The sequence below is a fragment of the Pteronotus mesoamericanus genome, unplaced genomic scaffold (genome assembly GCF_021234165.1).
Source record: "Pteronotus mesoamericanus isolate MK-2021 breed Mesoamerican mustached bat unplaced genomic scaffold, CSHL_Meso_final contig_182, whole genome shotgun sequence".
NCBI lineage: Eukaryota > Metazoa > Chordata > Mammalia > Chiroptera > Mormoopidae > Pteronotus > Pteronotus mesoamericanus.
In genome coordinates, this window is record NW_026555078.1 from 6,443,062 (window position 1) to 6,456,037 (window position 12,976).

General features: G+C 46.5%; 1 protein-coding gene across 1 annotated transcript in view; it reads right to left on the bottom strand.

The window, feature by feature from the left end:
* Nucleotides 1–7,248: 7,248 nt before the first annotated feature.
* Nucleotides 7,249–12,976, bottom strand: part of TDP1 (tyrosyl-DNA phosphodiesterase 1) — a 63,271-nt gene continuing 57,543 nt past the window's right edge. The window contains exon 15 of the mRNA XM_054566978.1: nucleotides 7,249–7,469. Within this exon, the coding sequence (XP_054422953.1) occupies nucleotides 7,396–7,469 (74 nt within the window). The 3' untranslated portion in view covers nucleotides 7,249–7,395. The remainder of the gene's footprint in view (nucleotides 7,470–12,976) is intronic.

Consider the following 12,976-nt stretch of genomic DNA (forward strand, 5'->3'; position numbering starts at 1 on the left):
TTTCTAATACTCTGCTGAGATTTACTGTCTTTTTATTCAATATAAAATCTTTTTTACACCTTGGAACATAATTTTAATAACTGCTTTGAAATCTTTGACTGGAAATTCTAGGGTTGGTTTCCTTTGCTTGTCCTTTCTTTAACAAATGAGTTATGTTTTTCTGTTTATTTGTATACTGAGTAATTTGAGATTATGTCCTAGACATAGTATTGATGTGTAATTTATAATGTATTGCAGAAGCTCTGGATTCTGTTATGTTCCTGTGAAAATAATTTACTCTTTTTCAACAGGCAGTTCACTTGGCTGAACTCAGCCGCAAACTGACTCCCCTGTAGTGAGAAGCAGCTCAGGCTTTTAGTTCAGTTCCTTTAGGCTTGGCTGTGCACACACAGCTCCGTGGTCAGCCCAAGATCTGAGCAGTTTACATACAGGACCTGGGAATCCCCTCTGTGGCTCTTCTCTGTTATTTTCCCCTTCACTCTGAGAGGCTGTGACTGCTCCAAACCCTGTACTGTGACCGTCATGCCAGCAAGACGGCAGGCTTTCCACAGGAGGTTTACCTGGGCAGACTGAGACCTGCCCTCGGACCAAAAGTGGTAAAACAAACAAACAGCAGAAAAACAGACAACAATCAACTATACCCCGCCCCCCCACCCCCAGCCCCAGCACACTCACCCAGGGCGGTCCCTTTCTTAGTCCTTGACCCCCCTCCCGTTTCTGCCTGCTTTCTGTCATTTTCAGTACTTTGAAGCAGCTGGTTTTTAAAGGAAGTTGTTTTCCAGAGCTTACACTTTGATCTGTGAAGGGTTGGCTCCATAGCCATTCGACCCTGCCAGGAACCTGAGGTTACTTGGTCTCCCCCACAACGTTGGAAAATGAATACTTCACACATACATCAAAGAGGAAAGAATTTTACAGTGGCAACTTTGTACACTTAAATTTTCCTGTTTCCTTTACTATGTATCTATCCACCCACAAATATACCATATTTTAATGCATTTCAACATAGACTGCAGACATAGATCAATACACTTGCCCCTAGATCCTTCAGCGTGTACTGTATTTTGCTGTGTATAACACACACAAAAATGTGGGTGCATATTATACACAAAAGCGCATTATATACGGCAAAATATGGTATTATCATTAACTAGAGTTAAACAATTTAGATTTCTTTTGATGTAGAACTTACGTAAATACATGTATCCAAACTGTACTTTCTTTGTGGTTTTAAAAAATCAGCTTTATTGAGCCACACAGCAGATCCTCGAATAACATCTTGCTCTAAAGCTGATGAGACGCCTTAGGAACTTAGCTCTGTTTTACATCGATTACCCTCTGATAAACCTGGTTTTGTTATATGTCGTTTTGCTTTAAGTCCCAGAACATATCAGTGATGTTAAGTGAGAACTTACTATAATTTACATACAATAAAAGTTACTGATTTGGTGGGTGGCTGTGAATGCAGCTCCTTCAGGCCGAGGGGGTCGATGGCGGGACACCGAGGGGGCGTGGCGGGGAGGCAAGGTCGGAGCGGACGGAGCGAGTGCACCCTGGCGCATCGCCAGCAGTTCTCAAGTTAGGCGAGGGTTTTGAGAAGCAGCGGAGCTGCACCTTTCACGCCGTGTGCCAGGACTTCAAATGTGCTCCGTTGATTCTTTTGTGAAGGAGAGCTTGCGGCTGGAAACGGTGAACAGGTGAAAATAACTCTGCCAAATACAGATGCATCAACTCCACCAGTAACTGTTTTCAAAGGTTCAAAGAAACCTTCCGTAAAAGAATGCATTTTGATAATTAACCATGATACTGGAGGATGTCGACTAGAAAATGTCAGCAAGATCACTGTTAAAAAAAAAACAAAAAAAACCCCCAAACAGCCAAGAGTTGAAGGAAGCAGTAAAATTCAGTCTGGTGCAGACAGCATCAGCAGCCACAACTGCTGAATTTACGTAGGACTCTCAGTCTCGTAAAACGTCCCCCATCCGAAGACAAGACGTCCCCACTGTCTCTGATGGACGATAATGGAAGAGTCGTGATGATTCAGATTCAGTTCTCCACAGCATCTTCCTGCCCACGTGCTTTTTGCACAGCCAGCCGGGGGACGTCTCGGGTGCCACCAAACCAAAGGCTGACTGAGGAGATCGAGTGAACGAAGCAGCAAACATGTTCTGAATTGCTGCTCACTTGTCTGCAGGAAGGTGTTTCTAGCAGGCACAGTCCTTTGGGAAGGAGGGAAATTTAAACCTGCATTTTTTCGTTGCTGCAGTTTGGGTGTTGGTTGTTACAGTAATTGTGGTAAGAGTAAGGCCCTGGCCACCAACGTGTACTTGTTTCTACGCTTCTCCTTCATAATGTACATGTAGCAACTCAATTCCACTTGCCTGTTTGAAGGCCCGAGATAGCGTAGTCCCCTAATATATTAGTAGGGAAGATAGAAGCTCCGAACCCTTGCTGTTAAAAGATATCTTGAGTTTGATTATATCACAACTGTTTCCAAAATGGATTTGTCATGATGTCATTATTACATGTATACAGTAAGATACTGGGAAAAGAAAAGCATAGTATTAAAGGGACAGAGGAAGCAAATTTGTTAATAAAACATTAACTTTAGATCTGAGCTTCCTAGCCACTAAGACAAAAATAGACCTACATAGCATATTTTGTATTACCTAGGAGGCAGGTTCCAAAGAATTAGACTTGTCCCTGCCACTAAATTCTATAAGGAGTTCATCATCTGGAACCTGTTCTAGGGAATATTAAATTATCTAGTACCTTCAATAATGGTTTTATAAGAAGTTCCTCTATGTGTCAGTGTTGTTGGTTTTCTTTTTTTTAGCAGAGACCTTAATAAAGGCATTGTATTGAAGGGTTGTATCATAGAGGATAAGTTAACATGATCCAAACTTAAGATCTGTGTGTAAAAATTTTTCATTGAGATGTTGGTATAGCCTGTTCTTTACATGATCTTTTTTTAAATATTTGCTTGACCCTACTCTGCCAGTGTCTCCTGCCATGGCTGAATCACGTTTTCAGACTTATATCTAGATAACTGGCACTTGTGTTAGCGTCTCTGAGGTTTAATTTTTGCATTTACATCGTTGAGCTAGCTGGAAATTTAGTTTAAGAAATAAGAATCCAAATTTCCCTTTATCCCAACAATATCAATAAATAGCATTGGATAGAGAATTGAAATTTAAAAAAGTTACCGATTTGATGTATAATTCAAGGTGTTTTGTAAAATGTAATCAATGCTCCAATCTTGATAGGAACATTCTCATCACCCCCAAAGTTCCCTCATGCACCCCACCCCTCTCCCCACCCTTGCACCTCCTCCTAAGGCCGCCCAGTTCTGCTCTGAGCTGGAGCCAGGGGCCTACCTCAGTAGGAATTAGAGGCCTCGGGAGAGGCCCTCCACTGCCAGTGCGTCCGGGTGCCAGGGCAGGATGGAACGTGCGGCCAGGGCTTGGGCTGGTTCCTCACGAGTGGGGACAGGCTGTGTCTAGAATGCTGTGAAGTGGCTCATTGAGGCCACTCGGTCCAATTCTCTACCTAGAGGCAGGTTCTGCCAATCTCAGCACAATTGAAGGTGCCCATTTCTTGAGCCCGCTATGGTATCAGCGGCGTCCAGGAAGCAGGAGCTTGCTTTCATGATCTTGGGCCAGTCGCTCACTTCTTGGAGTTCGTTTGTGGAAAGGACTTCCTCCCAGGACTCAAGCGTCAACTCACCCCCGGACTCCTGTGACCATGATTCCCCAGCCCCGCTCAGCCACCACGGGGACCCTTATGCAGAGCTAGTACTTTCAGGGCAGGAAGTAGGTGGGTCAGTTGTGCAGAGACTCGGCCCAGGGTTGAAGGCTTCCTGGGGCATCCAGAGGCCTACTGGCCTCCCCACCCCCAGCCAAGACTCCTACATCTACCCTTGCCTTCCAGACACAACCTGCATTTAGGACTCTGGAAGCAGTATTTGAGGGCACGGGCTAGTTTCGTACACTTGAATTAACATTCTCCAAGGGCCCCAGGGAGACTGCCAGCTCCTGGCACTTTCACCAACTGGGAATGAGAATCATTCCAGTTTATGTTTATGCCGTATTTGCCGGTGTTTAAGAGCATCTCTTCGACAGTCCCACGAGGCAGGAAGGATAGGTATTAGCCCTGCTCAGAGATGAGACTATGAGGACTCGGGCATCGCATGACGTGCCTGTCTCCTAGCGTGTGTGTTGGGGGCGGGGGAGGGTGGGGCAGAGCTGGGACCAGACTCTTGGGCTTTGCTCAGGTCTGCAGTCACCACCCGGTGACCCTCCCTCTGTCTTCACTCGGGGGCTTGAACTAGCAAACCTGGGAAGGAATGCGAACTGAAACAGAAATAACCTTCCTTCGTGTTATGTACAGACACTTTCTGTATTTCATTTAATAATGCTGGTCATGGGCCCCTAGGCCGATTTCATGCCTCTCGAAAGGGTTGTGACCACAGTGTGAAAAAACCTCTGCCGTGGAACACCCAGACGACGAGGGCTCGTTTACTTTTGCTGCTTTTTGAGAAACCCGGCTTTTAGAATTCCCGCCTTCGTTTCTTCTTGCATTTAAGTCAAGTCTGCTCGCTCGCACACATTACTGAAGGATGAGGCATAAAACACGGCAAGTGTTCAGCCCTTGGTGCTCTCACCTGAAAGGAACCCGCTCCACTGCCTGTTAACCTGACATTTAGTGGTTGATTTTATGTGCTGCTAGCCAGTTCTGTCACGCCAGCTGTGATTCACTGTTCCAGAGGATGAAAGGCACTGGTTTTGTAGCTGCAGTTGCATATTATGTACACAAGGCCTCCTCCTTGGCTGGAGCTGGTTGGGAACACCTCCCACACTTGCTGTGTAGGGTCAAATCCCAGCTCTGCTACTTGCCAGCTCTGTGACTTTGGACCAGTACCTTAGTTTCTCCATCTATGAAATGGGGATGGTAACAGTGCCCGCTTCACTGGGATACTGTGAGGATTAAATCAGTTATTACGCGTAAGACATGTAGAACAGTCCCTGGTGCCCTGCAAGCGCTCAGCACCTGCCAGTCGGCATGGCTGCTTGGGCCTCAGTGGACAGGCTGGGCTCCCAGGGGGTCACCTGGCTCCGTGTTGGGTCCTGGTCCTGTGTGCTGCTGGCATCTCCCAGGACCAAAGGGCTGCAAATAACCTCTTATCTGATCTGTCTCATCTTTTGTTTCTGTGTGTGAATCCCTATAAATAAGCAAGGGCCACTTCAGACATAACTTACCAGGTGGCAGAAACGCAGTAAGAAATGGTACAGTTTTGTCTGCAGCACTCTTTTGGATATTGCTTGAAGCAAGTGGGCTACTCAACTTGGAAAGCTTGCCAGAGATTTTATCATGATGTGGTCTGAGCTACGTGTTAACACATAGTTAGCACAGTATCAATAGAATTTTAGATTTAATTCTATACAATAGTTAATTTATTTCTGCATGTCATTGAGCTCCTACAAAGACTTTTGTCAGCAGACTTTGTCATTTATCCATCCATACAATCACTACATTCTATAAAGAATGTCTGTCTAAGCTTTCCTTTGAGGTGTTCAGCAGGCAAAAGCAAGTGTTCCCAAGGAATTCTCAGGGAAGAGGTTGTTACAGCTCATATTCCTCGGTAATGAGGGTGAAATTCAAACGCCCTAAGATATGAATCAAACACTTGGGCATCCCAGCTCCAGCTCTGAGCTCTAAGCCCCTCCGCAGTTGCGTGGCCCAGATGAACAGCACAGCCTGGGACCTCACCCGGGGCCGGCTATGACTGGCAGGGGTCCCCCTGCCCTCGTCGCCTGGACCGGGCCCCGAGCAGCCCAGGCCTTCCGGGTCCCGCTCCAGAGCAGGCTGACCGCTTGCAGCCCTTTGTGACTTGGCTCCTGCTGCCGCTTCCTAGGACGGGACTGCCTTGCCAGCGAGACCACTGGGCCCTCTGCTGAGCTGGCCCTGCCGCTGCATTGGCCTGTACGGCCAGCCCAGGCTCCTGTCGCCCGTCGCCTGTCGCCTTCGGGGCTCCTCGGGGGCAGGGTCTGTTGTTCTGGGAAGGCAGGGTCGAAAAAGGCTTAAGCCTTTGTTTTACTGCCTGTGAAATGAACTGGTTGTACTAAGTCAGTGGCTTTGTGACTTTTTTTTTAAAGCAGAACACTAAAAAATAAATAAATAAAATCCCAGAGAACATTCTGAATAGAATCCCGGCATACAAAACAGGGGAAGCAGAGCTTCCATGATGGGGGATGGGGGGCACAGCCAGGGCAGTCCCTCTTCTGGCACAGCGGGGGGCCCCCCCCCGCCCCCTTCACAGCTTCTGAGATGGAGATTCTAGGCCTCTGAAAAACAATTTGAGAAACCGTTTAAAAAAAAACCATTCCAAATTAGCATTTAACTCTTTTCTCAACTGTAAGATGAAGAGGCTGTAGAGCCTCTCAACTGTAAAGAAAACAGAGGCTGTAAATGGCCTTGGGAGGCCCTGATGCCTGCGTATGAAGGATGTGGGCACACAACGTGGAAAGACACTCAGGGCTGGGCCCCAGCGAGCTATGGCCTGGGGGACAGCCTGGACCTTCCTGGGCCTCAGTTTCCTCACTTGTAAACTGAAGGAACCAAATTGGGCCACCTTTTAGGATTTTTTCCCAGTAAAATACTTGTGTGCTTTTGTATGATTCTATGAGCTGTCTTTTCTGGAAATCTGTGAGGATGGAAGAGACACCCATGCAGCTGGGGGACCAGTGAGGAAATCGCAGGCGGCCTGGTCCAGGGAGACCCACCGTCAGCAGCGAGGCGGCCGGCACCGCGCGGGGGGCGTGGAGAGCCCCCTGGAGCAGCTGGGCTGAGGCCATCCGGCGCCCTGGTGTGAAGGGCAGCCACACCAGCCTCAGCGACAGGTGCCTGGAATCTGCAGACGCAGGTCCAGCAACCCTGAGACCCTCAGAAGCTGAGTGAGGGCTGGGTGACAAGGCAAACGGCCACCTGTCTCCTCTGACAAGTGTCAGCTGAGCGAAGAGCACCTTTCCTGATAACGCACGACATGCACAGTCAACCCTCAACTCTGCAGGGCTGACACCGTCAAGAGATTCCAATCCTGACAAGAACTTTCTATCTATGTATTCTTTTCGCGGTGTGACGTTTAATAGCTCTCATTCCAAAGCACAGTATAGAAAAGGGAATTAAGAAAATACAACTTTTTTCTTTTAGTGAGAAATGTTAATTATGACCACTAAAACTATAACCAACGTCCACGTTCAAAAGAGTGACCTTTGCAAAGAGTGTCCTGGGGGTGCAGAGATAACTTGAAGGGATGTGAACACCCAGTACGAACAAGAACAGTTGATGCTTGGGGCTCAGTGTCTTACACTCAAGTGTCTCAGAGCTTCAGCCTTCTCAGGATGGGACCCACATGTTCCCGTGTGTATCGGGGGCTTTGGTATAAGGAATGTTCCAAATCCACGGCCGATCTGAAAGGAAAAAAAACACATTACATATGTATGATATTTATTTGAACAGGGTTGCAAAGAATTCACTCACCAGATGGGACCTGTACACTCATGTGCTGGAGGGTGTAGACTGCAGGGAACCTTTTCTGAACCAACCCCAGACAACAGCCCATTTCAGAGCAAGTTTTCAGTAAAGGTTTGGTTTAAGACGGGGTGGGTGAATGCAGACGCAGGCAAGCCGAAGCCCGGGGCGCATTCTGGCTTGCCGCTCACACTGCCAGGCCGCCTCTCCTTTGGATGCCTCGGTTTCCCCATCAGCACCTACACTGCGGGGCTGTCATGAGGATTAGATGAGAGAAATCTGTGTGGTGTGTAAGACACAGCGTCCAGCAGAAAGAGAACCGCATGAAGAACCGAACCCATATTCAAATCCTGCCTTTGCTTCTCTGCACCCTGGCGGCAGCATTTGGAATCCGGCCTCAGGCTCCTCATCTGGGAAATGGGAACCAATGACATTAGCAGCCTCCCAAGATTATTATGAAGCATAAATGAAGGAACACCTGTGAAAGTTCCTGGCATGTTGTAGATGCTCAATAAATAGAAACTTTTCTTCCTTTTAACTGATGTTTCGGAAACTGAAAACCACCTGAACAAAGCACTTCCAGCACGCATTGATACTGCTAGAGTCAAGCCATTTCGAAAGAACCGTCAGGAGACAGGTAGAGGGTAAACACACTGTAGGGACTACAAATAGATGCCCCTACGACCGTCCTGCTGAGTGAGAGAGAACAGGCCTGAGCACTGGCAGTGAACGGCCCACTGACGCTGCCGCTGCCGCCGTCTCGGGGAGGCGCCTGCTCACCACGGCACCTGCTGCTCTCCTCGCAGCCTCGCTGTGTACGGTAATTGCAGGGTGAGCACTGAAACAGCAGGAAAACGGTAATGGAAAAACTGATAAAAAGAAAAAAAGAAAAAAGGAAAAGAATGCCAAAGGTGGCAACAAGTTATCAGAACCCTGTTCTCTTGTCTTTGGATGGGCTGAAAGCATGAAACCACACATTTTTCTGGTAATTAACAAGCTTGTGAGAGGGCTGGGAACCTGGGCCTGTGCTACGTGCTTGTTTCATAAACAGGGAGCGCCTGGCAGGGCTGGAGACTTGACTCCCCGTGATCCTCGTGGGCCCTAAGAAAGCGCTGGCTCTCTTCTGTTGGGGGTGCCATCTTCTGTGGCTGCACTTCCATTTTCACCCATCTTTCCCTGCAAGCTGCTGTTGGCTAACCTGCTAACCCAGGTCTGCTTCACCCCAAGGCAGAGGACACCCCATTCTTGCCACAGGAGTGGCTATTAGAGAGACTCTTCCCCAATGCAGGCTTTGTGATGCAAACATTTGCCAGCCAGCAGTAACTTCAAGGCTAGCACTGCATTTCCTTCTCTCCCTTGAAACCAGCCAACAGTGACCGAGCAGGACCTGGAAACCACCCTACTGGTGAAATCCCCACGCTCTGCTTTGGGACTAAATGTCTGCATCTGCAGGCAAACTGCTTCCCATGTGGGCGGAAAGGCCCTCCACTGCCCTGGGGGAAAGCCACAAAAAAGGCCAACAGAAAGGTGAAGAGAGGGTGTTGTGATTGTGTAGTCTTTTCACCCGCCAGCCATGGAAATCAGCACTAATGGCTTAGATGAAGGCCTGTTTTGAGCATACCTTGCAAACTGTCCCACGGACAGAACTTGCTTCAGAGTACAGTCGTGTGCGTACCTGAGCTATTTGCCGAGTGCTGGTTGGATATGAGGGACTTTGCTAGGCAAAGCGGAGGGCCTCTCAGCTCCTGGGCCGGCGGGACAGTCAGACACGCAGGCCGGCCGGCCACGGTGCAGAGATTCGGAACTTCACCATACAGTTAAGTTCCCTCCCCAGGCTCATGTGAGAATCACTCACTTCCCACTCCCAGGAAGCTTGTTTCTACCCCGTCCCCTAAGCTGGGGCCTGCCAACATGCATTTTATCAAGTGCAAAAGGCGATCCTAATACAATCAGGGTTTGGCATCCAAGGCTGAAGGGGATGGGAAGATTGTTTTCGGGATGCAGTGGGAGCATTTAAACCTGAAGCATCACATGATCAGATGTGCAGGGCAGGGGGGTAGAGGGTGGCCCAGAGGGAGGTGGCCACAGCCAGGGAGATGGGCAAGCAGCACAGGGTAGATGAGACAGCAACAGGTCACACTAAGGAGGCGGCCGGGGGCTGGGGACGAGGGGACAGCCTGTGGGGTATTCTCTGTGTTGTTCATCCCTATCTCATTTCTCTCTGTGGTCAGGGGCTGTGTACATCTTGCATCTCTCTAGAAACCCCAAACTTTGCCCTCCACAGGGCGGTGCTGCAGTGGAAGGGGAAAGGGGGCATGGATCCCGGAACCGGAAGCCCTGGCCGAGTTAACCCGTATCTACAGCACCTGTATCCTGGGGTTGTGAGCGCTCAATGAATTAATTCATGTCAAGTGCTCAACAGCAGTTCCTGACCCATAATAAGTGCTTAAAGAGTGCCAGCTGCTATTATTATTATTATTATTATTATTATTATTATTATTATAATAATAACCACCACCACCCTCAACTCATAGTGGGTGAGGATTGTCATTATCCTATATGCTGTGTAAGTCCTAACATATTTTTTTACCAACCAGACAAACCCAAGGAAAGTACAAAATTCTGTTCTGTTTAGCTGGGTAATATGCAGCTAAACAGAACATCCTCTAAATCCTCTAAAAAACAGCTCGTGGGGGGTGAAGGACTTATGACTCTATCCCAGTTACCCCCAGGCTCAAACACCCATATGTACATTTCCCACAGTCCTTTGCAGGGGAACTTGATATACTCCCTCCAGAAGCCACAGTCTCTCCTGAGCAATCACTGCTCATTCTTCTGTTGGGCACAAGCAGACTGTGTGTGGTGTGCGACCCCAAAGAGATGAACCAATGACCAAAGGATTTCTGATGTTATTGCACTTTAGCCTACCCTGAAATCGAGGACTATATAAAAGACTTGATACACTAAAATACGAAGGAGAGTTCCAAAATATTTCATACAGGGTTGCCTACCGAGTAGAACTGCAATCATTTGTAATTGCAGCATGAAAAATAATACGAATGCAGCCACCTCAAGATGGAGTCGGAGCTGCCGCCCCGGAGGCACTGCCTGGCATCTCTTCCTCCTCCAGACTCTGGAAGGTTGAACCTGGGCAAAGGAGCCTTTGGACCGGCTACAGCAGCATCACACTCCCAACAACCACTTCTGCTTGCAGAACTAACAGGAAAGCCGACAGGAGGAGAGGTCTGAACACAATAGACATTCTTTAGAACTGGTATCACTATGTCAGCTTATTTGCACCAACAGAAAGTCCTTCGTCAGCTTATTAATACCCATAGAAATTGCTTCTTTCTACTGATGTAATATTCTCATCTTTTCTCATAAAACATCTTATGTTTTACCTCCGAATTGGAACACTTTGGATTTCTTCCCGAATCAGCGTTTCCAGAACAGCTATTTTCCTGGATCTTAAATAAATTATTATTTCTATTTTTACTTTGATAATTTTGATTTCCTTAAACTTTCTGATTATAACGTCGTTTTAAAAGCTAAGCTGGAAGTTTAGTCTCAGCCTTTGTTTGGGCAATGAAACAAAACAGCTGATCTTAAAGGAGATGACCAAAAGCATGTCTAAAAATCATTTTTGGCTGCCTCATAAAAAAAAGAAGCTCATTTCTAAAGATCTTCCAAAAACAGGCCCTTAAAAATTAAAGTGAAACATATCAACAATGATTTTAAGCAATCTACTTCTTTTGTATATACCTGGGATTAGAAAATTAAATCAAATTTGTTTTCCTCATGAAAGTACTTAATGAATCTGGACTCTACTATTTATCAATAATTCTGGCAAGTCTAGACTGAAGTTTATCCCCACACTATCTAAGTGCAAGAATTTATTTAAAATTAAACAGTAGGGGGGATGGTTAAACCATTCGGGAAGGGGGGGAGAAAAGTTTGCCACCCCAAAATGTCTTTTGGGGTATTAATTTTAAGCTGGTTATTTCTTAAAAAAAAAAAAAAAAAACATCAGGGAAAACCTTTGACTTCCCCCCAAACTGCTTAAAAGAATTTAGACAGAGGACCTGCTCCAGGAAGGGAGATTTCATAGACACCTATAGTTTAATATGGACTAGTGTGCTAGGGAAGAATTCGGCAAGGCCCACGGACCAGTCTCACTGTTGCAGGGGGCCCGAATGTTTGCTCCATCTCCATGTGAACTGGCTTTTTCCTCTTTGAAGTCCCGAACCACACTCCCCCTCTCCTTAGCTCAAGATGGAATATGAGCCTCAACTGCCTGGTTTATCCTTGGCTCTCATGTTCTCATGGAATCCCCCCTTATGTACATATGTAATTAAATTTCACTATTTTCTCCTGTTTACCTGTCTTATGCCATTTTAATCACTCAACCCACCAGAAGAACTAAGGAGGGGAAAAAGGGTAAAATTTCCACTCCCTAGTACTGTGGTTATGTAAGAGAATGTCTTTATTTTTAGGAAATATATATTGAAGTATTTAGAGAAAAAGGGACATTATGTTTGCAGCTTTCTCTCAAATGGATCAGAAAAAAAGTTAACATGAGAGAAAGGCGGGGAAGAATTATACAAATGTGATAAAGTATTGATATTAGGGGAACCTGGGTAAGGAGTATACAGAATTCTCTGTACTTTTAACTTTTTGTATATCTGAAATTATGTAAAAAATTTGAAAGAATACTATATAGATACCATGTATATTTTCAAAAAAGCAACAGATCACTCACTAAATAAAATATAACTGAAACCTCTGAAGCTCTGTATGTTTAATTACTTCTTTAACTTGACTATAACTTATTCTGTAAATCCAAATGAGACAGGTCTTACTTAACCTTACCTTGGCTTTCTCAAGGGTGTATCAGATAAGAAGAAGACTATACGGAAAAGAGGGAGTACAAAGCAGATGTGCCTTTGGAGGAGAGCTCAGGAGAGGGGACCCACTCATCTACCTCACCTTCTTCTCTTCTAGGGTCTCAGAGCAAGTGGGACATGCAGGGATAACTTGTATTAGATTTTAAAATGTGGGTGATTCTGCTTTATGTAAGTTTTCAAAAAATACAGCTCCTACTAGTAAGATGAGTTTCGGCTAAGGGTACGTTAACAGAAGAGTAATTGTGAACTTGATGCGGGCAAGAATTCGTGTCCGTCTCCTTCACTGACACACTCTGAGCACCACGGGCGGCGCCTGCGCGCAGTGGGAGTGCAAGCATGCAGCAGGCGCCGGACAGAGCAAGGGGCGCCTGTAGCCCCGCCTTCATTATTTGGTAATTTCTTGGCTTCAGGGTGTCGGGGGGCCTCTTGTAATGCACTGAAATTTATTCATAGCAGTGTATTTCTTTGCTAAGATTTTTGTATAATCTCCCCATTTAACAAGATCTTATTATGAGCTAGTGGCTTGAAAAACACCTTTTCAA